The 28,000-nt window shown below is 43.6% G+C and overlaps 1 protein-coding gene across 13 annotated transcripts in view; it reads right to left on the minus strand.

Moving 5' to 3' along the window:
• Window positions 1–20,856: 20,856 nt before the first annotated feature.
• Window positions 20,857–28,000, minus strand: part of ATE1 (arginyltransferase 1) — a 163,872-nt gene continuing 156,728 nt past the window's right edge. For 12 of the 13 annotated variants that reach the window (XM_055559998.1, XM_055560008.1, XM_055560007.1 and 9 more), the window contains one exon: window positions 20,857–24,183. In XM_055559998.1, coding sequence (XP_055415973.1) covers window positions 24,005–24,183 — 179 coding nt within the window. In that variant the 3' untranslated portion in view covers window positions 20,857–24,004. Of the gene's footprint in view, window positions 24,184–27,464; window positions 27,999–28,000 lie in introns of those variants that run through there. The other variant, XM_055560003.1, reaches the window with a different exon arrangement.

Below are 28,000 nucleotides of genomic sequence, written 5' to 3' on the forward strand. Positions count from 1 at the left end.
CTACATTTCCCAGCCTCCCTGGTGGCTGGGTGTGGCCATTGGTAGGTGAGTGGAAGTGATATGTACAATGTTCGGGTGCTGACCTTAGAAGGTGGGAACCTACCTTTCCCTTCCCTCTCCACTTTTCTTGGGGGCTGGACATGTGCATTGTGGCAGGAGATGGAGCAGCCACCCTAGATCACAAAACAGAATCTCATGCTGAGGACAGCAGAGCAAAGGACTGCATACCTGACAGTTATGCAACAGCTCTACCTCCAACTCTCTACAACACATCCTTATTTCTGTATCTTTTACAATACCACCTTCTAGGTGCAATCAGTCTACATGTTATCTCTCATGGTTAGACTGTAAGCTTTAGCACACAAGAACTTACTTAGTTTTATACTCTTTACATCATGTAGTTCTATGTCTTGCCTATAATAGGGACACAAAACTCTCAGTTAAATGAATAAGCAAATGAACTGGTGAATGACGGGATGGTTTATTACCAAGAACTTGCTTCCACTGGCCAAAGAAAAACCTTCCACTGGCCAAAGATGGGACTCTTGGAGCTTCAAAAAGGGTAACAATTGCAAAGGATTAAAAGTCATCAAATACGTTCAAACATGTTAAATATGTTTAAATTCATAAGTTTATAATCAATATACAGATGTATATATGGGTTAGAGGAAATACTGACTGAACCTGTCTGCCCTGGCCAGGCAAGACAGTAGTCACTTGCATGAGTTATCTTAAGAGGAGGTCCTGGAAAGGAATGTAGAACTAACAAGCTACTACCAACTAGAAGAATTCAGGGAAAGTCAAAAGGAGAGAGGAGACGCCAGCCCATATGTCTTATTAAACTCCCAGAATCCTTCTCACTGGAATCCATCTTGGCTGAGCAATGTGCACGCCACCAGGAAGGACCCTGAGTCAGAGTGATTAGCCAGACAACCCGGAAACTAACCCCGCCACATGGCAGAGCAGTCCTCCTGGGTTCCCTTACCCTCCTGCTCTCCCCCCAGGTGCCCCTTCCCAATAAAGTCTCTTGGTCTGTCAGCGTGTATCTCCTTGGACAGTTCATTCAGAGTGTTAGACAAGCCCAGTCTTGGGCCCTGGAAGGGGTCTCCTTTCCTGCAACATACGTGTGTGTGTGTGTGTGTGTGTGTGTGTGTGTGTGTGTGTGTGTTTTCATTACCTTCAGAGAAAAAGGAGCAAACTTATTACCCTGAAAACTGTAAATTAAAGATCAAACATTTATCCTTCATTTCCTGCATGACCTGTGCCACGAGTACAGGGGAAAGAAGAACAGGTTAAACAACACCATGGGGATGCAGTCAAGAAAATCTGGACTTTGGAAAATTCTGCAGGACAAATGACCAGGTTTCTACAAAAAATAATTTCCAAGGGAAAAAGATATGCAGAGAAGACTTACAAATTAAAATAAATTTAAGAGGCATATGAACTGATTGCAATGTATGGACCTGATTTGGATCCTTAGTGATTTGATTTGATTTTAAACGATTTGTAAAAAAAAAATTATAAGATAATTGAGGAAATGTGAACACTGAAGAGATATTCAGTGATGTTAAGGAATTATGGATGATTACAAAAATGGAGATATAATGAGGAATGCTAGTGGGTTGTGATTAATTATTTTAAGAGCTTATATCTTTTAAACACACATATTTATTGATGGAGTGATACAATGTCAAGTTTTACTAAAAATAATTTAGGTTAGGGAGGTGATTCGGGATAAGGGGGAGAGATGAGACACTATGAGATGACAGCTGGTGAGGCCACATGATAGGTACTTGGGGGTTCATTATATTATTCTAATTCATATGATTGAAATTTTCCATAATAAAAGTTCTTTTCTTTTTTTAATGCAATAACTCATATTTCCCAAGCTAGCACATCTCTACTTTTTGATCTGACACCAAGCAACCTGAAGGACCCCTTTCCAACAATATTGTTAAATTAATAACATTTGAATTTTTTAAGCACAATTCTCATAAGGTCAGCATTCCTACAGTGTGATAGATTATTGCCATTCCCTCTTATATGAAAGACTCTTTTACCTAAAGAAGTACATCCTGACCAAAGATACCCTGAGAAGAATCTGCCTACACACATACACACACAAATGCACGCACACACCATCCTGGGCCGGGCCGGGGGGTGGGCGCGAAGAAGGGCAGGATAAAGACGAGTCTCAAAGTCCAACTCCTGCCTTCCAATCATCAGTTTCTGAAAACTCAACATTTCCTCCACTGAGAAACTTCATTCCTCGAGAAATGAGTGTATGTTTCACAGCAACACCACAGGCAATGTTTCCGAAGAGGTTTAATCCAGCCTCCACTTGGAGTGTAGACAAGGAATAGTGGTCCTCAGAGCTTGATCAGAGGCCTCCCTCCTGCCTCCAGTCTATGAACTTCTTATGACCCTTCTCTCTGTTCCTTGTTCTTCCTGTTCAGTTTCTTGTGAGCTTGTGGTCGGTGCACTGACGCAGCAGTCATTTTAACCTACGGACAAGACGGTCTTCATACCTCTAGAGTGTTGCATCTTAATTCCCCTGTTCCCTCAAAGGAACAATTTCTTCATGACTGTGAAGCTATACAAGTTAAATAGTTTGCAACAGAGGATCAAATGAACGTTCTCATTTACCTTAGGGTATTTTCAGTTATACAGCTTCCCTGGTGGCTCAGTGGTAAAGAATCTGCCTGCAATGCAGGAGACACAGGAGACGTGGGTTCGATCCCTGGGTCAGGAAGATCCCTTGGAAGAGGGGATGGCAACTCACTCCAGCATTCTTGCCTGAAGAATTGTATGGACAGAGGATCCTGGCAGGCTACAGTCCATAGGGTTGCAAAGAGTTGGACACGATTAAAGTGGCTGATCACACACGCATTTTTAATTATTGATTGGTTGTTTAGTCATTAAGTCATGTCTGACTCTTTTTGCATCCTTATGAACTGTGGTCCACCAGGCTCCTCTGTCCATGGGATTTTCCAGGGAAGAATACTAGAGTGGGTTGCCATTTCCTTCTCCAGGAGATCTCCCCAATGCAGAGATCGAACCTGTGTCTCCTGCATTGGCAGGCAGATTCTTACCACTGAGCCACAGGGAAGCCCTTCAATTATGACAAGTTCAGTAAAGACTTTTAAATGGTCCACACCAAAAAAATATCTTTAAAAAAAAAATGAATGAGTCTTTATCGTCTTTGTTGTGTTCAATCGCTAAGTGGTGTCCAACTCCTGCAGTTCAGGAGATCTGGATTTGATCCCTGGGTCAGGAAGATCCCCTGTACAAGTGAATGGCTACCCCCTCCAGTATTGTTGCCTGGAGAAATCCATGGATAAAGGAGCCTGGCAGGCTACAGTCCATGGGGTCCCAAAGAGTCAGGCACGACTGAGTGACTAACAAACACTTCACTGCCTAAATGGACTTAATGAGCAAACTTAGACTGGGGAAAGAAGACAATAATAGAAGACATTATTGGGAAGATCGGTGAGATTAGAGCTGCTGTAGACAATACTGTCTTGCCAGTTTACTTTCCTGATTCTGATCATGCTTCTCTGATTATATGAGACACACACACAGAGAAAGGCAAAATATTAGCATTTGAAGAACATGGGTAAAAGGTTTGCAGGGTTTCTTTGTTCTATTCTTGCAAAATTTCCACAAGTTTGAAATTACTTAGAAAATCTTGAGAAAGGATAAGAAGTGTGAGCCCCAGGCCAGCTGGTACTAGAACCCAGCGCTTCAGCATGGCAGCCTAGCACTGTCCTGCTCCCCATGAGCTATGCTGGGTGTGTGATTCCAGGAAAGGAGAATATTATTCAGCCAAGGAAGAAATGATTTCTTTCAAGGGGCAGGAGAGGAGGGTATCAAAAGCTAGAGCCATCCGCACTCTCTTAGGCCAGATGCCGGGGACTTCTATTACCAAAACAAAATAACAGCAATCAGAACAAAACAAATACTCTGCACGGTTTAATCTTTATTTTTACAGGATTTGGCAGGAGCCGTGAGGTCTGGAATGGTGGGCCTTTTGGGGAACTTTGTATTTATTAAAATGGTCTGGACACTGGTTCTTATTATTCTTTCTCTCCCTTTGAAATGGGAATGGAAAATCTCTCGATAAATGGTCAAAGGCATGGTCCAGATTTGTGTAACTGCTCTCCTAGCCTTTTGTGCTTAAACATCAGCATGTACGCCTGCAATTTACCCTCCTGAGATTCAAGATCCTCAGCTACCTACGCTTGCTGAAAATGCTGGGCTAAGTAGAAACACGGACCCTCGGTCATGTCGATAGCAAAGCAAAGTTTCCATTGGAAAGCTTTGTCTAAAGGAATCTTCTAAATAGTATACATTTACTGCATGAATCTAATTCACCCTTCTTAGAAGAGAGGATTGGTTGCCCTTAGAATTTATCATTTTGTTACTCTACAAATTCCACACACTTTTCAGAGTTAACGTCTCTCAATGACTGAAATCCATCTTTGTGAAACAGCACAAAAGACAACCAGGCTGCTATGTCATAATATAAACAATTAAATTTTTTTTAAAAAATTGTGGTAAAATACATATAAAATTCAGCATCTTAATCAATTTTAAGTATGCAGTTCTGTGGTTTTAGGTATATCCACTTTGTGGTACAGCCAATTTTGAGAACTTTTTCATCTTTTGAAACAAACTCTGTACCCACAAAGCCACAACTCCCCATTTCGCCTACCCCCAGTTCTTGGAGCTACTATTCTACTCCCTGTCTTCCAGAATTTGATTTACAGATATCCGCGTAGAATCAGATAGCATTTGTCTTTTTGTGATTGGCCTATTTCACTCAATATAACATCCTTAAGCTTCATTCATGGTGTAGCATGTGTCAGAATTTCCTTCCTTCCTCTTTAAGGTTGACTAATATTCCATTGTATGCATTCACATTTTTTTTAATTCATTCATCTGTGATGGACACCTGGGCTGCCCTCACTTTCTGGCTATTGTGAATAATGCCATAAACAAGAGTGTACAAACATCTCTTCGAGCTCCTGCTTTCAATTCTCTTGGTTATACACCCAGGAGTGGTCACTTAACCCACAAAGGTCCATATAGTCAAAGCTATGGTTTTTCCAGTAGTCATGTACGGATGTGAGAGCTGGGCCATAAAAAAAGGCTGAGCGCCAAGGAATTGATGCTTTTGAATTGTGGTGCTAGAGAAGACTCTTGAGAGTCCTTTGGACAGGAAGGAGATCAAACCAGTCAATCTTAAAGGGAATGAACCATGAATATTCACTGGAAGGAGATGCTGAGGCTCCAATACTTTGGCCACTTGATGTGAAGAGCCCACTCATTGGAAAAGACCCTGAAAGATAGAAAGATAGAGGGAAAAAGAAGAGAGTGGGAGAGGATGAGACGGTTAGATAACATCCCTGACTCAATGGACATGTACTGTGTACTTAGCCTCCAGTCGTGTCCAATTCTTGTGAACCCATAGACTGCAGCCTGCCAACCTCTTCTGTCCATAGGGTTCTCCAGGCAAGAAAACTGGAGTGGGTTGCCATTTCCTTCTCCAGGGGATGTTCCCAACCCAGGGATCAAATCCAGGTCTCCTGCATTGCAGTCAGCCTCTTTACTGACTGAGCTACGAGGGAAGCCCTAATGGTCATAAGTTTGAGCAAACTCCGGCAGATAGTGAAGGAGAGGGAAGCCTGGCATGCTGAAGTTCACGGGGTCACAAAGAATCAGATGCGACTTAGTGACTGAACAACAACAGCAACAACGTGGATTTATTTTAAATTTTTTGAGGAACCACCATACTGTTTTCCACAGTGGCTTCACCATTCCCACCAACAGTGCATAAGAGTTCCAATTTTCTCCACATTGTCACCAAACACTATTATTTTGTGGGGTTTTTTGATAGTAGCCATCCTAACAGGTGTGATGTTAGAAGGTTAGCATTTAATTGAACAATAAAAGGTTGACTCAGGCAAGGAAATAACAGGAATCAATGAAAAGGCATGAAAGGCATTATCTTATCCTATTGTAGGAAGAAATGTCCCTTGCCTGTTATTCAGCAAGACCAGCCAGCCCAGTAAGGGGCTACTACTGAGCTAGATGAGCTGAGGGCAAACTTAACCCAGTGTCAAGGAGAAAGATGCCAGAACTACGTCAGAGCTGGCGTTGACAAGGCTTTCAAGTGATTCTATGTTGGACACATGAGTGATCAGTCATGGAGGCTGCAAGATGGACCACGGGGGAATTGATGCCATTTGGGGACCACGAGTGAAGGAGCAGGAGCTGGTGGTGGAGGACCAAGTGGCATGAAGGTATGGAGGTGTTAGCAAGCAGAACTGGGGCTGGAGGAGAGGATGACAGGCGACCCCATGAGCATGGATGAGACTGCTGGAGGAGATAAAACAGAAACCAGCGGCCGCTGCTGGAATAAAGGAATTTTTATTAAGCCGCCCCACATGGAGGGTACTACCAACTACTTCACCCTGAATGTGGCCCAAAAGCCTCCCCAACTGGCTGAGACGTTCCAGTGAAGGCATGTACACTGAGAGGCTGGAGTCCTGGCTGAAGAGCAGGAGTCACCACCCGGCCACAGCAGGGACGGGGACTCTCAGCTCTTCCATGTGCAAGGTGAAACTTGCTTGTCACAGCGGGGCTGGGGACCAGGGCCCGTCTTAGAACAGCAATACCAGTCCCCTGCCTCTGCCGGGGGGTCAGTGACACCTCCTGATCGTGGGGGACATGCAAAGCCCTGCACCTACTCCAACAGCGGAACGAAGATGCCAAGTCCTACAGGTGAGATGTAGGAAAATGGGAGGAATATTTACAGAGTTGAAAATACACACAACCTGAGACGCAGACAGCATTTTGTCAGCCGCATACAGAGGCAGCTGTTCTCCTGCAGAATACACTTTGGTGACAGTGTTTCTCAGCTGTGACAGGAGGAAAGAACACGGTGAACAGAATGACCCTAATCCTGAGATTCTGCCTTCTGCAGACCCATCGACAGTTCACACTTCAGCTGCAGAAACTACCCTCGACCTGCACATGTAGTAAGTATTTGCAAAGCGTGTATGTGTGTGTGTGTGAATATGCCTGTGTAGGCTTGCATGCAAAGCAGACACATTTGGTTTTCATTGTCCCTGGCTGACTTGAGGAGTTGTAAAAGATCCCCTTTCCCCAGAGACGGTATGCGGGCAGCTCAGACTTTTTCCGAGCAAGGCATGGGGTTTCGGTCGCTTGTCCCTTATTAAAGTCCATAGGAGCTGTGTGGGGGTCTGGAACACGTGGCCCCACGTCTCCCTGAGGAAATGGGGTGCTAATACTAGATTTTGTGGCCAGGACAACACATAGCAAGGTGTCTTATTTCAGACTGGGCCCCGGGAGTCCTGATGTTGGTAACTTCCTAGATTACTCACCCCCCTGAGACCTTGCTGTCGAGGATGTATGTAACGGGAGCACACAAAAGAGCTGAGTGGGGAGTGGGCAGAGCACTTCTCTGGTGTCTTAGAGTTTCTGGGCCCTTCTTGGGAGGGAGACAGAGGCCCGTCCAAACAGATTCAGGGACAGTCAAGACTGGCAGGAGCCAAGTCATCTTACACATAAGAAAGGTGTAGGTGGGGATTTTCCAGCTTCATTCTTACAAAGGGGAAGAAAAACCCAATGACACAATTTAAATAAAACAAGTATTTGCTTTCTCTTTATCATCTGAGACAAGAATCAGTCACCTTGAATAGCATGTATCCATACTTCGAGAGGAAGAAAGAAACGATCTAAAATGGTTATTCACACATATTCTCAAAGAAAAGTACTATGAAGCGACCTTAGCTGAGAATGCCTATATTATAAATGCCAGGTATATGTAGAATTTCAGATTTCTCCTTTCCCATCTTTGTTTTTCTTTCCTTCTGGCAAATCCTATGTGTTGGGCTCACCATCCGCAAGTTACGCCCCCGCAGGGCTTGTTCATGTGTGTGGGGGAGGGGTCCTCTGGCTTTCTGCCCTGCCTCCCCTCACACGGGGTGCTCCCTTTAGGAGAGGTTTGCATGCCCGCTCAGTCGTCTCCGACTCTTTGCGACCCCATGGACTGTAGCCCTCCAAGTTTCTCTGTCCGTGGGGTTTCCCCAGCAAGAATACTGGAGTGGGCTGCCATTTCCTCCTCCGAGGGATGTTCCTGACCCAGGGATCGAACTCTCGTCTCCTGCATTGGCAGGCAGATGCATTACCACTGAGCCACCTGGGAAGCCCATAGGAGAGATTTAGGAGTCCCAGATATTCCAAACAAGGCCTCCTGGTGAAAACAGCAAGCCAATTTAGCTGATTACCATCATTTCTATCTTGGGAGATGAGGATATGGCTTCCTCTCTTCTCTTCTGGGGAGATTCCTCACAGGTCATCCGTCCATCCAGCCATGGCCACTCTCACCTCGTTGAAAGTGAGTCCCGGGGCTTGCACACAACAGCACGTCCGAGCCCACCCAAGGTGAGATGCCCCCTAGGCCTTTGCGGCTGTATCGCCATGACTTTCTTTCAAGTTATCTAGATGTCAGCAGAATTAAACCACAAGCTGCTCCCTTGTACTTCCGCCTCTGCTTGGGGTCTCAAACCATTCCTTCTGCGGGGACCTGCTTGACCTCCTTTCCCAAAATCGACTGTAGGGCAAATAAATATCAACTCTCTCAGGAAACCACTTTGCTAGCCTTCGATTTTCTTTCTAAGAATGTCCACTGGGTTTCATCTGTGCTCTTAGCCCAACTTGCTTTCTGTCTCCTGGTTCTGAGTTTATCCCCCAAGACTCTTTCCCTGGTGGCTCAGAAGGTAAAGAATCCACCTGCAATGCAGTAGACCCAGGTTCAATTCCTGGGTCAGGAAGATCACTGGAGAAGGGAATGGCTACCCATTCCAGTATTCTTGCCTGGAGAATCCCAATTCTCCCTGGACAGAAAAACCTGGCTGGCTACAGTCCATGGGGTCACAAAGGGTCACAAAGGGTCACAAAGGGTCACAAAGGGTCACAAAGGGTCAGATGCGACTCAGCAACTAGCACTTTCACTTTTTTTTTTCCCCCGAAGACTGAACTGTGACTCTATGAACTCCATGTGTGCACGTAGTCATAGCTTTATACACTCAACACACTGTTGACTGGGGGAAAAAAAAAGCACAATGTGAGAGTCATGGCTTAAGTTTTATTTGGGGCAAAATGAAGACTACAGCCCAGGAGATAGCCTCTGAGAGAGCTCAGAGGTGGGGGAGGTCTGTATGTATGTGCTTTTGGTGGAGGGGTTATGTGCAGTCGAGCACACATTTCTGTAGAAGGTTGCTGCTAGTTGCCAGGAGCAGTTGTCTCCATTGCTGATTTTAGTTCTTTTCTAGACATAAGGAGATGCAAGAATTGGGCTCATAAAACCATCTCCTGAAAAATCTGCTCTTCCAGTTTCCCCCCAGGGCACAGAGTGCCTCATTCCTGACCACTGCCCTGAGCTCCTTCGGGGTGTGTTGAAGGTCAGCGACTGCCAGGGTTCGTGACCTTGTAGAGGAAGATGCCAAGTGACAATTTTTCATCTGCTACTGCTAAGTCACTTCAGTCGTGTCTGACTCTATGCGACCCCATAGACGGCAGCCCACCAGGCTCCCCTTTCCCTGGGATTCTCCAGGCAAGAACACTGGAGTGGGTTGCTATTTCCTTCTCCAATGCATGAAAGTGAAAAGTGAAAGTGAAGTCGCTCAGTCGTGTCCGACTGTTAGTGACCCCATGGTGTGCAGCCTACCAGGCTCCTCCGTCCATGGGATTCTCCAGGCAAGGGTACTGGAGTGGGTTGCCATGGCCTTCTCCAATTTTTCGGTGAACAGATAGGCAAGAATGCTGGGTTGTGCCCCGTTGTACAAAAGGCCCCTTGAAATGGGGTGACAGGGAAGGCCTTTTTGAAGCGGTGACAATAAATTTTTCGTCTATGACACATTTATTGTCACCACTTCAAAAAGGCCTCCCTGTCACCCCATTTCAAGGGGCCTTTTGTACAACGGGGCACAACCCAGCATTCTTGCCTATCTGTTCACCTGTCAGCTGTCTGTCTGTCTATCTCTCTCCCTAGCCCGTGATTCCAGGAAGATGGGGGCTCCCTCTGTCATGTTCACGCTGTGGCAAGCACAACGCCTGGCTCAGGACAGGCGCGCCCTGGTTGTTGGATGGATATGTCCACCGAGAAATCAATGAATGAATGAACTGTATGTGTGTGGTGTTGGGTTGGCACTGGGCTTTTCAAGAGCAAGCTGGTGGAGAGCCCTGGGCTTCCAGGAGAGACACGGGTCTGCAGTCCCAGGACATGCTGGGTTAGTATTAGGGCTGCTTGCCCTGGAAGCACCCCTCCTGGCCACCCAGGGGTAAGGGGCATGTTCTGCTACCGGGAGATGTGATTTTCGGCAAATGGCACTGTGAGCGGCTCATGGTTCAAATGTCTTGAGCGACACTCCTCACACAATCAGGAGGCCTGTCCTTGAGGGCCTCAGGAGCTTCAAGGAAAAGCCGTGCCTCATACAACGCAGGAAGACTCCATGCGTTTAGGGCAAAGTAAAGTAAATAGCAATGACATCTTCACAGGTTATGTTTCACTGTACTTCAGCACCCCCACCCAGACGCTATGGAGGAATCCAGGGATGCGTGAGATCTAAAGAGGAGGAGACACTGTATTCCAAAGGCCACTTGGCCGGTGGTGAGAGCGCCTTTCTGTATTTGCAGAGCTGTGTTTGCAAGGTTTGCCTCCCGTTAGGATCTCAATTAGGGGCAAGGACTTCTCCCAGGGCGAAGAGTGTTCAGCATGTGTAAAAATACCCTTGTGTCCGTTGCACGAATGTCTTCCCATATGCGAAATGAATTTAAGAGGAAAAGACCAAATTAAAGAGGGATTACACTGATCTCCTTTAAGAATTTTCAACTCATATTGTGCATTCTGTAATTTTTTTTTTTTCTTTTTGGTGTGTGAGCTCTAAACCAAAAACAGGCCTGCCCTGAGTACTGGGATCCACATGCCCATTAGGCTAGGAATTCATTACACACAGCAAGCAGTCTACCAACAGCCAGTGTGCCCCCATATGCCCTTCCCTACTGAGAGGCGACAACCCCCAGTTGTTCATGGGGCCCTTTGTGCGTTCCTTTCTCTCACTGTTCACACGTGTTAAGACTCCGCAAAGTTCAATACGTTCCACCTTGGACTCTCTTCTGAGAGTGCTTCCTACACGTCTGCACGCCATTCTGGGAAACTAACTGTGAGGAGCCGATCCCACCTGGGATCGTGGAGGCTGATCTCAGGTCCCCATGACACCTGCACGCGTTCTCCAGGGTTAAGACTAGTGTTAAGGCTAATAGTGAGACGCCCAGGATGTCTTTAATGGTGTAGTAGGGTCGGAGAAGGCAATGGCACCCCACTCCAGTACTCTTGCTTGGAAAATCCCATGAGTGGAGGAGCCTGGTGGACTGCAGTGCATGGGGTCGCTAACAGTCGGACGCGACTGAATGACTTCACTTTCACTTTTCACTTTCATGCATTGGAGAAGGAAATGGCAACCCACTCCAGTGTTCTTGCCTGGAGAATCCCAGGGAAAGGGGAGCCTGGAGGGCTGCCGTCTATGGGGTCGCACAGAGTTGGACATGACTGAAGCGACTTAGCAGCAGCAGCAGCAGGGATGGAATGGGATTTTGTCTGCATCTGATGGGAGGTTTCTCCAAGGCCAGTCCTTGGCGGCCTCTACTGAAAACACATGCATTGTTCCTAGGACCCAGTTGTCTGGGTTTTCTCCAGTCTTGAGAAAGAATTGCTGGACTTCCCTGGTGGTTCAGTGGTTAAGAATCCACCTACGGGAGGTATAAGAGGGAGTGGACATGTGTATACCTACAGCTGATTCATGGTGTTGTATGGCAGAAACCAACACTACACTGCAAAGCAATTATTCTCCAATTAAAAAAAAATTAAAAATATATATAACATTAAAAAAAAAAAGAAAAGAATCTGCCTGCCAATGCAGGGGACATGAGTCCGATGTCCCGGTCCAGGTTGATCGATGGATCTGGTTCAGGTTCGATGTCCTTCCCTGGTCCAGGAAGATCCCACGTGCCGCAGGGCAACTAAACCCAGGGGCCACAACTACTGAAGCTCACGTGCCCAGAGCCCATGCTCCACAGCAAGAGGAGCCGCAGCAATGAGAAGCCCGTGCAACGGAAAGTAGACCCTGCTCTCCAGGACTAGAGAAAGCCTGCTTGCTGCAACGAAGACCCAGCTCAGCCCCAAACTAAATTTAATTAAAAAAAGATTAACTTGCTAATCAACTATACGCCAATACAGATTTAAGAAAGAAAAGAATTGCTGTTACGAAGACGGAATTCAGATACTGTAGGCGAGGTGCTGGTGAGGAGGCGGTACCAGGTCTGGACCCCGGAGATCTGACCGTGTGTTGCTGGAAGGGATTGGCCGTGATTGACGAGGGAGCAGACCCAGGAATCAAGACACAGGAAAGAAAGAGCTGGGGTTGGAGTTGATGGAAGGGAGATGAAGGAGGACAGTTGAAGAAGCTGGGACAGGTGGGGTAGCTTAGGCTTCACTCAGAAAGGAACGAGGCGCTGTCTGATGTGGGACCAGGAGGGTGGGATCAAATGGGTGGTACATGGGGCTATTAAATTGGCTGGAGGAAGCCAGGTAGACACTGGCTTTTGCAATAATCCCAATAAGAGGTACTAAGGGCCTGTACTAGCCCCATGAGGCTGGCATCGTGGAGGGTAACACAGGAGAGACTGGGATGATGGTCAGGCCTGAGAGTTGCCTAATGAAACCATTCAGTTCAGTTCAGTTCAGTTCAGTTGCTCAGTCGTGTCTGACTCTTTGTGACCCCATGAACCACAGCACGCCAGGCCTCCCTGCCCATCACCAACTCCCAGAGTCCACCCAAACCCATGTCCATCGAGTCGGTGATGCCATCCAACCATCTCATCCTCTGTCATCTCCTTCTCCTCCTGCCCTCAATCTTTCCCAGCATCAGGGTCTTTTCCAGTGAGTCAGCTCTTCGCATCAGGTGGCCAGAGTGTTGGAGTTTCAGCTAACAGATATAAAATGCTGTGTATATGCAGCTTCCCCCCTCACAATCGGCCTTAGTTGCAGAAGTGCAGGGCAGTGCTTAGTAGCTCAGTTGGGTTCGACCCTTTGCAACCATTTGGACTGTAGTATGCCAGGCTTCTCTGTCCATGGGATTTTTTCAGGCAAGTATACTGGAGTGGGTTGCCATTTCCTCCTCCAGGGGATCTTCCTGATCCAGGGATCAAAACTGAGCCTCTGTGTCTTCTTCATTGCAGGCAGATTCTTTACCAAAGACAACCCAGATCTGAAAAAAGTTAAAGACATGAGAAGCATAGTTTATATAAAAAACATTGGCCTTCATGGACCATAAAAAGAAAAAAATCCACCTTTCCCTGTATAATCAAAAAGGAGTGGGGTGGCGGGGGGAGGCAAGGAAGTTTCTTTCTGCCCCCTGGTGGCTTTTGGAAAACTTAACGGAAAGGGCAGAAAGAGGAAAGACTGTTCCACTTTAGGTTCAGTGTCAAGTGCAAACAGCACTCTAAACAAGAACAAAGACGTTCCAGACGTTCAGACATTTCAGACCTTCCCCAGCACCGCTCACTTTCTGCCTGAGTCTGGCGAGTTGAGGTGGGGCCTTGGCCAGCATCCTCTCTGCTAAGCGTGAGCAGGTGCTTCTCCCACCTCCTCACGGGATGGGAGATTCGGCCACTGAGATGCTGACCCGCTTCCACTGGGGCGCTCGCAGCAGTTGCTGGAACGTGACCTGCGAGCAGAGGGCTTCTGACAAAGCCCAGGAAACAGCTCGGCTGGCCTCCGTGTCAAATTGTGCTGGCCCAGGGGTTGGGTTCACAGCTCCACACACAACAGAAGCCGTTATTAATTAGGCTGGAGAAAACTGCCATTAATATAGAGATACTTTTGCGGGGGGGAGGCCTGGTAAAACCTAACAAATCTATTTCTGGGTCTCATCTCACTTTCCCCCACCTAGGCAGCACGCTGCAGTCCTATGCAACATCACCACTTTTCCATTCTCAAAAAAATGTGCTTTTGCTTTCCCAACCTTGTTGATGATGCTTGTTGGCTCACTGTGGCTCTTTGATAAACTGATTGGAAGAGGGAGTGCCTCCTCCCGAATTTGCCTTCATGCAGAGGGATAATGCAGAGGAGGGGAAAAAAAGCAGGAGCCCGTGGGGGTGAGATGAAAACAACCCGGGTCATTATCAGCTAGGCTGTAACTGGATATGGCAGCCCGCTGTGCGGAGGGGATCGGTGGAGACCACACAACGCTGCTGGGCTTCCAGATACCCTGTTGTTTAGTTTTGTCTCCACCAGAACAAACAAAAGTGTGCGTAATTGTCCCAGGCCTCAAACCCCACTTTATTCTCCCATTATACCGAGGAAGTCCTGAATAGTGGCCCCACCGGAGTGAGGTTCTCTTCGTGGGTTCCCGTGAATAACTGTTTACAATTATTTCTCCACATTCTATTGGAGAAAGGCGGCCATTAGGAAGTTTTTATCCTCTCAACATTAAGAGTATCTTTTGAGCAGACGTTGCAAGTGGATTCTAATTCCACGGTCCTGAAGACCTGTTCTCAATATCATGAATTTGGCAGATGACTGTAATTTATCCAGCAATTGAGTCTTTTCATTGCTTTAAAACAATTTTGAATGGAAATGTTTAAAATAGATTCTACATTTCCCTGTATTAGAGTATGTTGCTGTTGTTGTTTTAGGCGTTAAGTTGTGTCTGACTCCTTTGCAACCTCATGGGCTGCAGCCTGCCAGGCTCCTCTGTCCATGGGACTTCCCAGGCAGGAATACTAGAGTGGGTTGCCATTTCCTTCTCCAGGGGGATCTTTCTGACCCAGGGTTCAAACCTGTGTCTCCTGCATTGCAGGTGGATTCCTTGCCACTGAGCCACCAGGAAGCCCATATTAGAGTATAATGAATGACTTTAAACTGCTTCCTTGACAACTCAGCTCTGCCATCACCAAAGTCAACAATGACTGGCCTGAAACTATGTGTGCTCAGGGACTGTTGAGATGCTTAGGGTTCTCTGCCTTGGATTAGTAGGATTTACTCTTTTTATAAAACAAAAACATTTTGTTAAAATCTTATTTCTATGACCTTTCTTTTTGGTGACGTCTGCCTTGGCAAGGTACGATGGGCAGGACAGCGGAGCAGCACACTCAGTCTTCTCCGTGGCCCCAGCGCACCCGCCTGATGACAAAGATGAGCTCTGCTGACCTCAGGGCTTTGCCCAAGGTCACGCAATGAGTTAAAGTGATCCCGGAAGCTGAAACTGCTTGCCTGTAGAGTCCAGGTTCCCCCGCACGTTTTTTTTTTTTTTTTTTTTTAACCTATTAAGGTTTATAAAATGATCCAGTTGCTAGTGGAATACGGTCAGAAGGTTGCTCTAGGCCTGACGTCAGCACCTCCCCACCCTGGTCCATCTTCCTTCCCCGTGTCCGGACGCCCTGTCCGTGGGGCCAGTGCTGGATATCCGCTGCACCTTCAGCACCCTCGTGTACCCCTTCCATTCACTTGTCATTTCCAGATGGTGCTATCCTTTCACTGTGACACCCCAAATTTCTCCTCCTTATGCCACACGATCCGAGTGGCTTTCCCCGTGAGTAAGGCATGAGCCCATTTTAGCTGCTAACAGGCAAGCCTGCTGCTTTTTTTTCTCCTTACTCTTTGATTCTCCACGTATGATCCAGATGGGGAAGTGGCTAGATGAGCAACCAGCAGATAAGCAAGACCCACGACCATCACTCATTGATGAGGCTGACATGTAACAGTTTCCGTAGCTTAATGCAGTAAAGGCTAATAGAGACTTGGTACAATAAGCTCAAACTGTTCAGATTTCTTCTCTAGACTTGGTTTCTTTATCTCCAGACTTTCCCAACAGAATCTTTGGTGACGTAAGCAGAAATATTAACAACCTCGAGCGTGAGCCACCAGCTGTTGTGGGTGCAGCCTGGCCATGCCCGGATGTCTCCTTGGCCTTCTTAATAAATTAGGGGATGGAATAGTATTCAGTGAGTCACAAGATGGATCTCCAGAATAGGCAGAAAACCAGGGAGACTAGAGACAGTATTTCTTCATTTCTGTAGAAATCGTCACTCACACTGTGCGGAGCTTCCAGGGGCCACTGACCAATCTCGAAGGCTCCTCTGACCTCCCTCCCCACCAGCTCTGCTCAGTTTTGGTGAAGTGAGTCCAAATTGACTTCTCTGTATCTAAGTAACATGCCTCTAGTGAAATTCTGTAAGGTCTCCAGGTTGAGAACACTGACACACAGTTTTGGCTAGAAGTAGGCTGTACTAGGGGGGGAAACGGTAATTAAATTACCCTTAAAAATACAATAATAAAGGAATAAAAATTCTTTAAAAAGCAGAGCTATAAATCAATCTAATCTGTCTTCTGAGTCCACTTACTCATGTGAGGTAACCACCAGCTGTGGATTAAACAGTACAAGAGAGATGAAAGGAGCATTTGTTTTTCCCACTTTTCTTTTGTCAGTCACTGCATTTTTTTTGGGAGATGCATTTAGATCATTTTATTACTATAGATTCTGATAAGTTTATACATTTTTTCTATTTGATCAAAATTAACATGTAACCAAAACTAGAAAGATGCAAAAATGGAAATAAATAGCAGAGATTGTGTACATTTCTAAATTAATCTTCCATTCAAATTGTTCTTTAAAGAGACACTATCTCTGTACATTATTGTTGTTCAATGGTGTCTGGCTCTTTGGGACCCCCAAGGACTGCAGCATGCCAGGCTTCCCCGTCTTTCAACATTTCCCAGAGTCTGCTCAAACTCATGTCCATTGAGTCAATGATGTCATCCAACCATCTCATCCTCTGTTGTCCTCTTCTCCTCCCACCTTCAATCTTGCCCAGCATCAGGGTCTTTTCCAATGAGTTGGCTCTTTGCATTAGGTGGCCAAAGTACTGAGGCTTCAGCTTCAGCATCAGTCCTTCCAGTGAACATTCAGGGTTGGTTTCCTTTAGGAAATCCCTGCACATAGTTACCTTTAAATCATAAGGACATGGTAGTTACCTTAGGAAACTGACCCAGCCCCAGGGTAGTGAGATACCACAAATTCATACATATGCACAAATGCGCTTTAGTCAAAGATGGGACAGATTGCACAGTGGAAATAAGAGAAACTAGGAAGTGTCAAAATAAGTTGCCCCAAATGGTTTACTGTAGTCATTCCATGGTATTTTGGCATATAGACACTTTAAACAACTATCAAATCATAACAGTTAAAAAAAATCACCTTACAGCAGTGCCATTCAACGGAACCTGCTTCACTGAAGAAGCAGGCTGTACCTGTACTGCCCAACATGGCAGCTCCTGTGGGTTGAATTGTGACTCCCCCTCACCCAAAAAGTGTACTCCAGTCCTCACTCCAGGTGCTTGTGAAAGTGACCCAAACTTATTTGGAATTAGGATCTTTGCAGATATATTAAGGGCTCCCCTGGTGGCTCAGAGAGTCAAGAATCCCCCTGCAATGCAGGAGACCCAGGTTCAACCCCTGGGCTGGGAAGATCCCCTGGAGAAGGGAATGGCTACCCACTCTAGTATTCGTGCCTGGAGAATCCCATGGACACAGGAGCCTGGGGGGCTACAGTCCCAATACGGTTGCAGAGTTGGACACGACTGAGCAACTCACACACACACACACAAGATGGGGTCATACTGGATTGAGGTGGACCCTAAATCTGACTGGAATTCTAAGAGATGAGAAGACACAGAGAAACATACATACAGGGAAGATGGCCATGTGAACCCAAAGGCAGAAACTGGGATGTGGCTGCCAGCCAAACACACACAGGACTGCCGGAATGGGCAAAGAAGGTTCACCTGGATCCATCAGAGGGAGCATGGTCCTGCTGATACCTTGATTCAGGACTTCTACCCTCCAAAACCATGAGAAAATAAATTCTTGTTTTAAGATAGCCAGATTGTGGTGACCTGTTACCACTGCCCCAGGAAACTAACAGGAGAACCAGGACCATGTGTGGCTACTGGGCATTTGAGATGTGGTTGGTGAGGCTGAGGAACGAAATTTTTATTAATTAAATAGATACCATGTGACTAGAGACTATTATCGGACAGAGCAGTTTTATCAGTCAGATGACTTTTACAAATCTTATGTATCCAAATCCTTTATCAAATTGATTCTTTGAAAACTGAGAATAAATCATACTATTACCAGCAAGCCTTAGTTAAGCAGATACTCTGTGTATATACATATATACACACACATACATAATCTTTGCTTTAGTCAATAAAATAACATCAATAAAGGTCAGCTTCCAAATTACAAACTGGTCATCTGTATTTTAAAATGAGCTGGAAAACTGCATAGAACTGTCCACATACAACTGAGCTAAGAGTCTTAAGCTCTGAATCCCCCAACCTAAAATGCTGTTTTTCTTGTTTCACGATCAAAAAGCTCCATTAGTTGAGAGATGCTATTCAGACTCACTGAATACTGAATTAACAAAGTGATGAATTGGACTTCATGAAGTATTCATGAGTTCTAATTTAATGCTAATTAAAAAAAAAAAAAGGCCTGTGTTCAATGATTTTAAGACCCTGGCACAGACTGACAAAAGCACGAAAAATTAAGGTTCAGCGGAAAGCATGATCCAAAACCCCAGTGTTGAATTATGGATGTTGGGAGTCCAACATTTATACCTTTCTGGAATAAGTGCTCTAGCATGCAACATAAAAATTATTTTTTGCATACTGAGTTCAATAAAATCTAACAATGAAAGAAACAAGATATCTGTGCTAGTCGCTAACCGTCGCTTTATGCATGCCAGATGAGTGAAGAATCTCTCTCTTCCCCCAATGTGGCTGAAATATTTACTTTTGAGTGCCATATTGACAGGTAATTAACTACTGAAAATCACAAATGCCATGTAACATTAAGATTTGCTCTGCTAGGTTTTTTTTTTTTAAAGAAAAACATTTCTATTTGGAATAGTTTCTTCATATTGCAGGTGAAAAGATGTAGTGAGGAAACCAAGCTATACAAACCTGCAAGCTACTTTGAAGGTCTAAAACAATAAAAGTTTGGCATGCAAATAATACTCAGCAACTTTAATTCCTGGTTTAATTGCATTAATTAATTTGAAAATATTTTCTGGATAGGACTGGATTGAAGACATATACTTAACCACCAAATAGACATTCTCTGATGGTAAAGAATCTGCCTGCAATGCAGAGGAACTAGGTTTGATCCCTGGGTTGGGAAGATCTCCTGGAGAAGGGAATGGCAACCCACTCCAGTATCTTGTCTGGAGAATCCCCACGGACAGAGAAGCCTGGAGGGCTACACACAGGGTCACATACAGTTGGACACGACTGACCGACTAAGCACAGCACAGGTATGAAAAATGCAATTTTACTTTATCTCCCTTAGAATTAAATCTTAACCAATGTACTTTTAAAAAGTAAAATACTTAGCTAAATTAAAAATAGTAGTATGTTTTCCACTCTTTCTAGGCACCCATTTTAAAGATCTCTGTTCCACAAAGAATCAATGAATTAGAACCTTAACTGGCTTTAAATAACTTTAAGCTTTTAAACAAGACATTTTCTAACTGGAAATTTTTAGAGGCATGCAGACTGTAAGAACAATAGTGTAGATCTTCCAGAAAATATTTAGTTGAGGGACAATCAGAGGAGGGGCACTATGCTTTAAAAGCTACACATTTTCTGATCCTTCAAGTAAAGAGAAAATTCCTATCCTCCAGCGAAAGGTCAGGAGAATCAGGCAATGAGGAGTAAAAACCATGTTGCCAAGTATTACAAAGAACTGAGAAAAGTAATTAATGTCACTCGATTACAACTCCCATCATCCATGAAGAGCTGAAGTATTCAACTTCCTTTCTCAAAACAGTATAGACACAGTGGAATATTATGCAGCCATTTAAATGATTATTCTTCCTATCTATTTTCATTTTCACAGTAAATTAGGATGCTCAAAAATATAGATGAAAAAGTTATGAAACAATATACATGCTGTAATTTCACTTTTATTTCAAAATAAAACAAAATACATACATACATGTAGGTAGAAAAAAGTTTGAAAGGACATACACCAAAACGTGAATGAGAGAAGTGACAGCGACAGGATTATGAGTGATTTTTATTTCCTTTGGTATACTTATCTATATTGTCTAAATGTTTTCTGGTGAACACTGTCCATTTCAAATAAGAAAAACAATAAAGCTATTTTCATTCCGGAGAAAATATTAGTGGGAATTTAATAGTTAAATTGCTTGGGAAACAGGATTCATTTTATCATAAACCTCAGGATCCCCTTTACTGTAAAAAGACTTAAAATGTATTCTATAAATATACCATGGACTCTTATGAACAATAAAAGCACACCTTGCTTTATGACATATTTATGAAAATTTCTCTGAAAACTGAAGTTTTTAAGAGAAATTAATACTTGAATTGGCTACTTAAATCTTATTTCAAATTCTTCTGGATAAAAGAACGTCTACTCCTTAATTTATCTTGTGAAAATCCAGACTTTTTGCTTAAAGCAAGATTCGCTCTACTTTTATTTATTCCTGAGAGAGAAATCCATCATGCTTTGATTTAGGAAACCAAGTGGTCTGGAATTCTAATCACTGAAAATTAAACACTATCATTCATATACAGTCAATGTCTTACCTCTGTTTTCTGCATATTCACTATAGGTAAAATGTATCTAAGAATCTGACAGATGAAAACACAGGTCTTTTAAGTAATGACCAGCAAGAGCCATTGCAGATAGAAAGTTTTATTCAAGCTTTATCAAATGGACTGTTCAAAAAGCATATACAAGTGCAAAAAATGTCACATGCAATCAAACTTGTTTTGCCTTTTATAGTCACTGGCTCTCTTTTGGAAAATAACACACATTTGAGTGACTTCTAATTCAAACATTTCCCAACTGTTTCTATTTATTTCCTTCTTTAAAGCAAGCAACAATAGAAAAGTAACTGATCATCTTCCTCATCTCTATCCTACCAAAAAAAAAGCCTATAAAATCAAACCATAGACTGTCCAGAAATCTGAAAAGGTTCATTTACATAATAAATTCCCATACATAAGAAGTCATATACAAATGATATTTTGCAAAATGGATAAAAATTAGAATAAGTTTGAAAGTAAACATAAACATAAATTTCTTATCTAAATAATTTTAATCAAATGAATAATATATTCATCTGATAATAGCCTCTATCTTTCAGAATAAAAAAGAAAAGTGCTCAGAATACATTTAAAAAAATAAGACAAAAGTCTCACAGAACTGAAATAATTTAAATAAAGATGGTATCATGGAGAGTCTTTACTACATTTTTGTTCCCAAGACAGGGAGGCAGGTGTTAAGTTTAATCTGAAACCAGAAACAGACTACAACGTGAAGATTGCAATTGCAAAGCTTCTAGCCTTGGGAAGGTATAAACTGTCTTGGAAATGTCCTCATATGTCCTTCTTTAGATGTAAGCCATTAACATAAAATCAGATTCCTCAGCTAGACTGTCAACTGACCAAGTCAAGTCACTTTCCTTGACTGTACTTTCCTAGCCCACTATCAACATTCACTCAGGGCTCCAAAGAACAAATAATTGTCTTTTGAAGATAATTTGTTCATTAGGATTGATACAGTCCCTACTCTCAAAAAGCCAACACAAGAATAGAATACAGCAACTGCGCAGTAGAGTCGTCCCTCTCTCCGGAGCTCCACTGGAGCCAACCCAGAAGGCCACCCTGAGGGGCAGCACCCCGTTCCTAGGGAGGGGCTGAATTCTGCAGGAAGAAGCCTGAGTTGTGGTAAAAAGGAAGATTCAAGCTTTCTCTTCATTTGGTACTTGAGTTGTGATCTTAATGAATTCCATCCTACATGCTAATCACTATGATAAGAGTAGTTTAACACACCTGATGGCATCACACTGGACATTCCAATGCCTAGGGTACCAGTACTTTACTATGGACTTTAATACTGAAATTACTTAAAATATTTCTAAAGTCCTATTTCGAAGTTTCTTTCAACTCAATAAGATTTCAGGTCACTCTTACTTTCTTATGTATGCTTTTCTTCAAGTTTATTTGCTTAACAGTACCCTTTTCATAAATGAAAAAATTAAGCTAACTTCAGAGGGAAAATTTTTTTTTTTTTAATGTTCTATAGATTCTGAAGGCAGTTCTAAATAAGAGCCTATCAAATGCTCTTGGGAGACTATTTTGAAGCACAAAATTCCAGAGTATGCAAAACCCATGTCATCACTACTCTGTCCCTTGTTAGCTAAGCACCTGCCCTCTGTAGGTGTTACCCATACACACACATTCTCTATGTGAATGAATAAATACATTTGGATCTTGAACTCCTAGACATTTGATTTTTAAAATCATTCTCTTGGGATCCTTCTTTTTAGTCTAGCTAGCTGGAATTATTTTCTAATATTTTATATCTCAACTCAATGCATTTAGGAGAAAAGTTTAAAATCAAGCCACTAAGTTTAATAAAATGTTTTTTTTTTTTAAAGATCAGTAGAATATGGGAAAATGGACAAAACAGGAAATGAAAAGGACTCAGTGGCCAGGCAGGTGGCAGCAGATGGTGGCCAGCTGCAAAGACGCACAGGAGAGTAAGCTCCTCCGTCCGTCCGTCACTGTCTCCAGCACGGCTCAACTATGAGGGGACGTGCCTTCTCCCTCCCCTGCCTCCCGGCGCAGTCCCTCCACATTCAAAGTGAGGGACAAGGGACTGCTGAGTGAGAGAAGGACCAGAGAGATGAGACAGAGGGACACGGGGCCCACCTTTGCTGAGATTGCTACGTGTGGCATCTCCTCTCTGACTGCCAAATCAAAGAGCAGGAAGTGGATGCTTTTGCCTCCTGCCCTGGAACTGAGTTCACAATGCGAACTAAATGCGATGTGTAGCACAGCTATAAAAGCAGTCAGAGAGAAACTAATTTTTAACCAATAACCAAAGACCAGTGTCCCGAGTTCTAAGAAAATAAAAACTAGTGTATATGTATCCTTCAAGGGGCTTAGCTCAAGGCAGGAGGCACCAATTTTCTAAAAAAAAAAACAAAAAAAAACCTCTTGTTAGATTTTGAGAAATAAAGCACACTACCCCAGTTTGGACAATATATAACTAGAGTAATCACATATTTTATTGTCCAAACTGGGATATTTTGCAGAGTAAAAAGGAACATGAGAAATAATTATTCTAGGAAAAATAATCGCGCCAAGACAGCAGAGATGAATAAGACTGTCCTGGGTAAACGGACATTCGATGTTAACATAACATCCTTTTTTGTAAGTTTGTACTGTTTCCTTTTCTCAAGTTTTCTGTGAAACTACATGATGTAACATTCAGCAGTAAAGTGATACTGAACACTGAACAGCATCCCAGTTCTGATCCCTTGAGAAGACGTTTTCTAAGACCAAACAGAATTCCAACCTTCCCCACACCTGACGTTTTTTCAGCAGAAACTGATATTTTAAGTGGATCTGAAGAAAAAGTCTGTTTTAATTTCTCTAACAGAACAACAAAAAAAGTACAACTGTGATTTAAATTACTTAAGGTTCACTTATACATTTTTACCTCCCAAAATATTAATGAGAAGTTAATCATCTCTTGTTCATGAAGCAGACTTCAGAAACGATAAACCCCAATTATGAGTCGATGTCATAACATAGTTTTAAAATCTTTATCATTAACCATGAGGTTTTCACAAATACATATGCCACAAAATATTTTAGAAAAGCTCTGCAGCCATCAAAATTAGAAAGTCTAATCTGTGGAGGGTTAGAGAGTTTCCCCCGAGTGATGAACTCGCACCGTGGCACACGTCAGCAGGGCAGCACGGGAGCACCCAGGAGCTCGGGTAGGGGCAGGAGAGGCGAACAGGCTGATCAGTTTCGGAACAGCAGCATCCGCTCGGAGCACGCCTGCCCCACCAGCCTCGCGTACTGCAGCACGGCCGCCGTCTCGCTCGGGTCTCTCTGCTGCTGCTTGTAAACACCGTAAGGCATTATGGCTTTCTTGTAGAACACCTGCAGGCGGTCAGGTTCCTTGCTGCGACCTTCGTCCACTGCAAGAACAAAAACTACTGATTAAATAGTCACCTACCGGACCACTTTTCACGTCCTAATTTAAGAATACTAAAGTATATATAAATCATGTATTAAGATGTCTTCTCTGAGCGGCACGTTCAAACGAGGGTGTGCACTATTCAGATCAACGTGAGTATGTTAATAAATAACAAATGCCTTGCTTTTGTTGTTGCTGTTGTTCAGTCACTAAGCCGTGTCTGACTCTTTGTGACCCCATGGACTGCAGCATGCCAGGCTTCCTCATCCTCCACCATCTCCTGGAGTTTGCTCAAATTCATGCTCATTGAGTCTGTGATGCCATCCAAACATTAGGGAAAGACAAGGAATTGTAAGCAATTTAAAAAGTGGCCTTCAATCTCTTATTAGTTTATTATACATAATGAAGTTTGCAGCTTTCCAGCACCTTTCCTGAATCTGACTTAAATTTATTTTGCTTCTCAAGTCAACATGTAACTGCTGTGCGGCCTTCTGCTGACTCAGCAGTTTGGGCTGACTTGAGCTGGTCAGGTTGGAGCAATGGGCACTCATGTTGTGGGCAAGAGGGCAGATGCTTACAGCTTTCACAGAGATGGCCACTATCAGTTCTCCTCTTCTTCCATATAGAAGAACTCCTGGTTTTCAGCAGAGCAGACTGTGTCCCAGCCTCCCTTGCAGCTGGGTGTGGTTTTGTGACTAAGCTCTGGCCCATAAAACACAAGCAGACAGGTCTGGTAGGACAGCTGGTCCAGGCCTCTGCCTCTTGGATTTTTCAGCCCTTCCTTCATTCTGCCTCTTGGAGTAAGAATGTCACGGTAGGAGCTCTAACCTCTATCTTGAGCTTGAGGTTAAGAGCTTTCCCTCAGTCTGCCAAAAACAAAAGCTAGAAGGAACCTGGGTACCTGAGAACTCTGAGGAATAAAACAGCCATTCCAGCCCTGGACTGCCTCTGTCTAGAATTTTACATTAAAACAGAACTAAACTATCTTATCTAAAACAAATTATTTTGAGTTTCTATTATTGGCAGTTGCTCTTAAGCCTAATACAGAAAACAGTGTTACAGTTATCTCTAAAATGTATGGTTTTTTTTTTAAATAAAATCACTGACTCAGCAAGACCAGTTCTCAGCATCATTCCATGGCTGACTAAATATCAGAACCATCTAAAGAGTTTTTTTTTTTTAATGAATCCTATCCTCAGAGATCTTGATCTGAAAACTGACTGGAATGAACCTGCACATCAGTGTTTTCTTAAGCCTGAAAGATGGATTGAGAACCACTCTCCTAGAAAAACACACACACACCAGGGCTTATGTATGCGTTTTGGTCAACTCAATATAAGGATATTTGCAGCAATGCTCTAGCACACTGAAACTGCAAACAACACAGATGTCCACCCGTGGAGAACTGGGCAAACATGTTAGCACATATCCACATGGCAAAATGCTATATGGCTATTAAAAAGACAGAAGAAGATAGATGGCTATGTAAAAAAAAAAAAAAAGATAGGTTCAATATAAACAACTCTTCTTTTTATGCAAAGCCTAGTATATCCATAGAAAAAATTTGGACAAACATAGGTCAACCTGTTAACAGTCAAAGTGAAGCCGCTCAGTCATGTCTGACTCTTTGCAACCCTATGGATTGTAGCCCACGGAATTTTCTAGGCAAGAGTAGTGGAGTGGGTTGCCATTTCCTTCTCCAGGGGATCTTCCTGACCCAGGGATCAAACCCAGGTCTCCTGCATCGCAGGCATAGGCTTTACCTCTGAGCCACCAGGGAAGCACAGAAAAAATGTGGACAAACATACGTCAACCTGTAACAGTACTTATCTCTAACTATTCCCTTTGCCTAGAACCACCCCAGTTTCTACTGTCACCCTCCCCGAGTCCTGGGCCTCTTTTCTTTTCAGCCGAGGGGCTGCAGTGGTTTCCTGCTACTGCTCTTCTCAGGATCAACTCTCTGTGCCTTGCCTGGCTCTCAGCAATACCACTGCCTGTTATCACCAATCTCCTGAATTAAATGTTCAGGTCAGTTCAGTCGCTCGGTCATGTCCGACTCTTTGTGACCCTGTGAAATGCAGCATGCCAGGCCTCCCTGTCCATCACCAACTTCCAGAGTCCCCCCAAACCCATGTCCATCGAGTTGGTATTGCCATCCAACCATCTTATCCTTTGTCGTCCCCTTTTCCTCCTGCCCTCAATCTTTCCCAACATCAGGGTCTTTTCAGATGAGTCAGCTCTTCGCATCAGGTGGCCAAAGTACTGGAGTTTCAGCTTCAGCATCAGCGGCTGTGGTATACCTGGCTGGACACACTAACGGTCAAAGTATGTGCTTTTTCTTACAAATATCCAACTGAAGAAGAAAACCCACATACTTTAAACCAACTAAATATTTAACATTTACTGGGTTGCCACATCCTTTAGCAGGATAATGATAAGCAAAGGAAAAGGCAGGAACCTGGTTCCTGCTGTCAATTTCAGAGAGTTTAAAGTACATGGATTGCAATACAGGAATCTCCATCACCCAGAAATAGATGCTACTTGCACGGAAAGATTAGATTCAAACATGCTTAATGTGCTCAGTTGTGACTTTTTGTGGCCCCATGGACTGTAGCTTGCCAGGCTCCTTTGCCCAGGGAATTTTCCGGGCAAGAATACTGGAGTGGGTTGCCATTCCCTCCTCCTGGGGATCTTCCTGACCCAGGGACCGAACCTAAGTCTCTTGACTCAAGCACTGGCAGGCGGATTCTTGACCACTAGTGCCACCTGGGAAGGCCCCAAGTATGCTTAGAAGCTAATACAAATGGAAAACTAGGAAAGATAAGTAAGAACAGCAAAGGACAGAAGAACACCGACAAAACTGCACAAAATCTTCTAAATCTAAAACCTTGAATTTTTTAAATGGAATTTTAAAGCATGTTTATATTTAACTATGTAGAATGTTTAACAGTTTAAACCCTTATCCTAAAATATCTTAAGACAGACATCTTTTAAGATTCAAATGAATAGAACACACTAACAAATAAGAACTTAAAGTTTGACATGCCATTATCTTATCTTATCTAAAATGAAATGCTACCCTCTAATTTTTACCCTTTTCCAGTTTGACATATAAACATGAAAACAGAAGATTAGGAAAAACCCACCATTATGTATAATTTACATGAACTATTTAAAAGTGCACACTCCTAGAGAACAGGAAATTTTGCATTGTTTTATTTGTCAAAAATATATTTCATTTCTATTTCCTAAGATTACAGGAAAAGCTTTAAAATTATATGTGTATCAAATTTGGGGGAAAACACTATGATATACAAGTTTTAACCACTGAATTTCAAACAGTTCTGTGATGCTGCTGAATCTATTTTTAACTTATATATCTAATTTAACGTCATTGCTGTTGTTCAGTCGCTCAGTTGTGTCCGACTCTTTGCAACACCATGGACAACAGTATGCCAGGCTTCTCTGTCCTTCACCATCTCCTGGAGCTTGCTCAAACTCATGTCCATTGAGTCGGTGATGCCATCCAACCATCTCGTCCTCTGTTGTCCCCTTCTCCTCCTGCCTTCAATCTTTCCCAGCATCAGGGTCTTTTCCAGTGAGTCAGCTCTTTGCATCAGGTGGCCAAAGTATTGAAGCTTCAGCTTCATGATGCCCATCCAATGAATATTCAGGATTGATTTTTCTTTAGGATTGACTCATCTCCTTACAGTCCAAGGAACTCTCAAGAGGCTTCTCCAACACCAGAGTTTGAAAGCATCAATTCTTCAGTGCTCAGCCTTCTTATGGTCCAGCTCTCACATCCATACTTGACTACT

Source organism: Bubalus kerabau, chromosome 22 (assembly GCF_029407905.1).
Source record: "Bubalus kerabau isolate K-KA32 ecotype Philippines breed swamp buffalo chromosome 22, PCC_UOA_SB_1v2, whole genome shotgun sequence".
In the NCBI taxonomy this organism is placed as follows: Eukaryota; Metazoa; Chordata; class Mammalia; order Artiodactyla; family Bovidae; genus Bubalus; species Bubalus kerabau.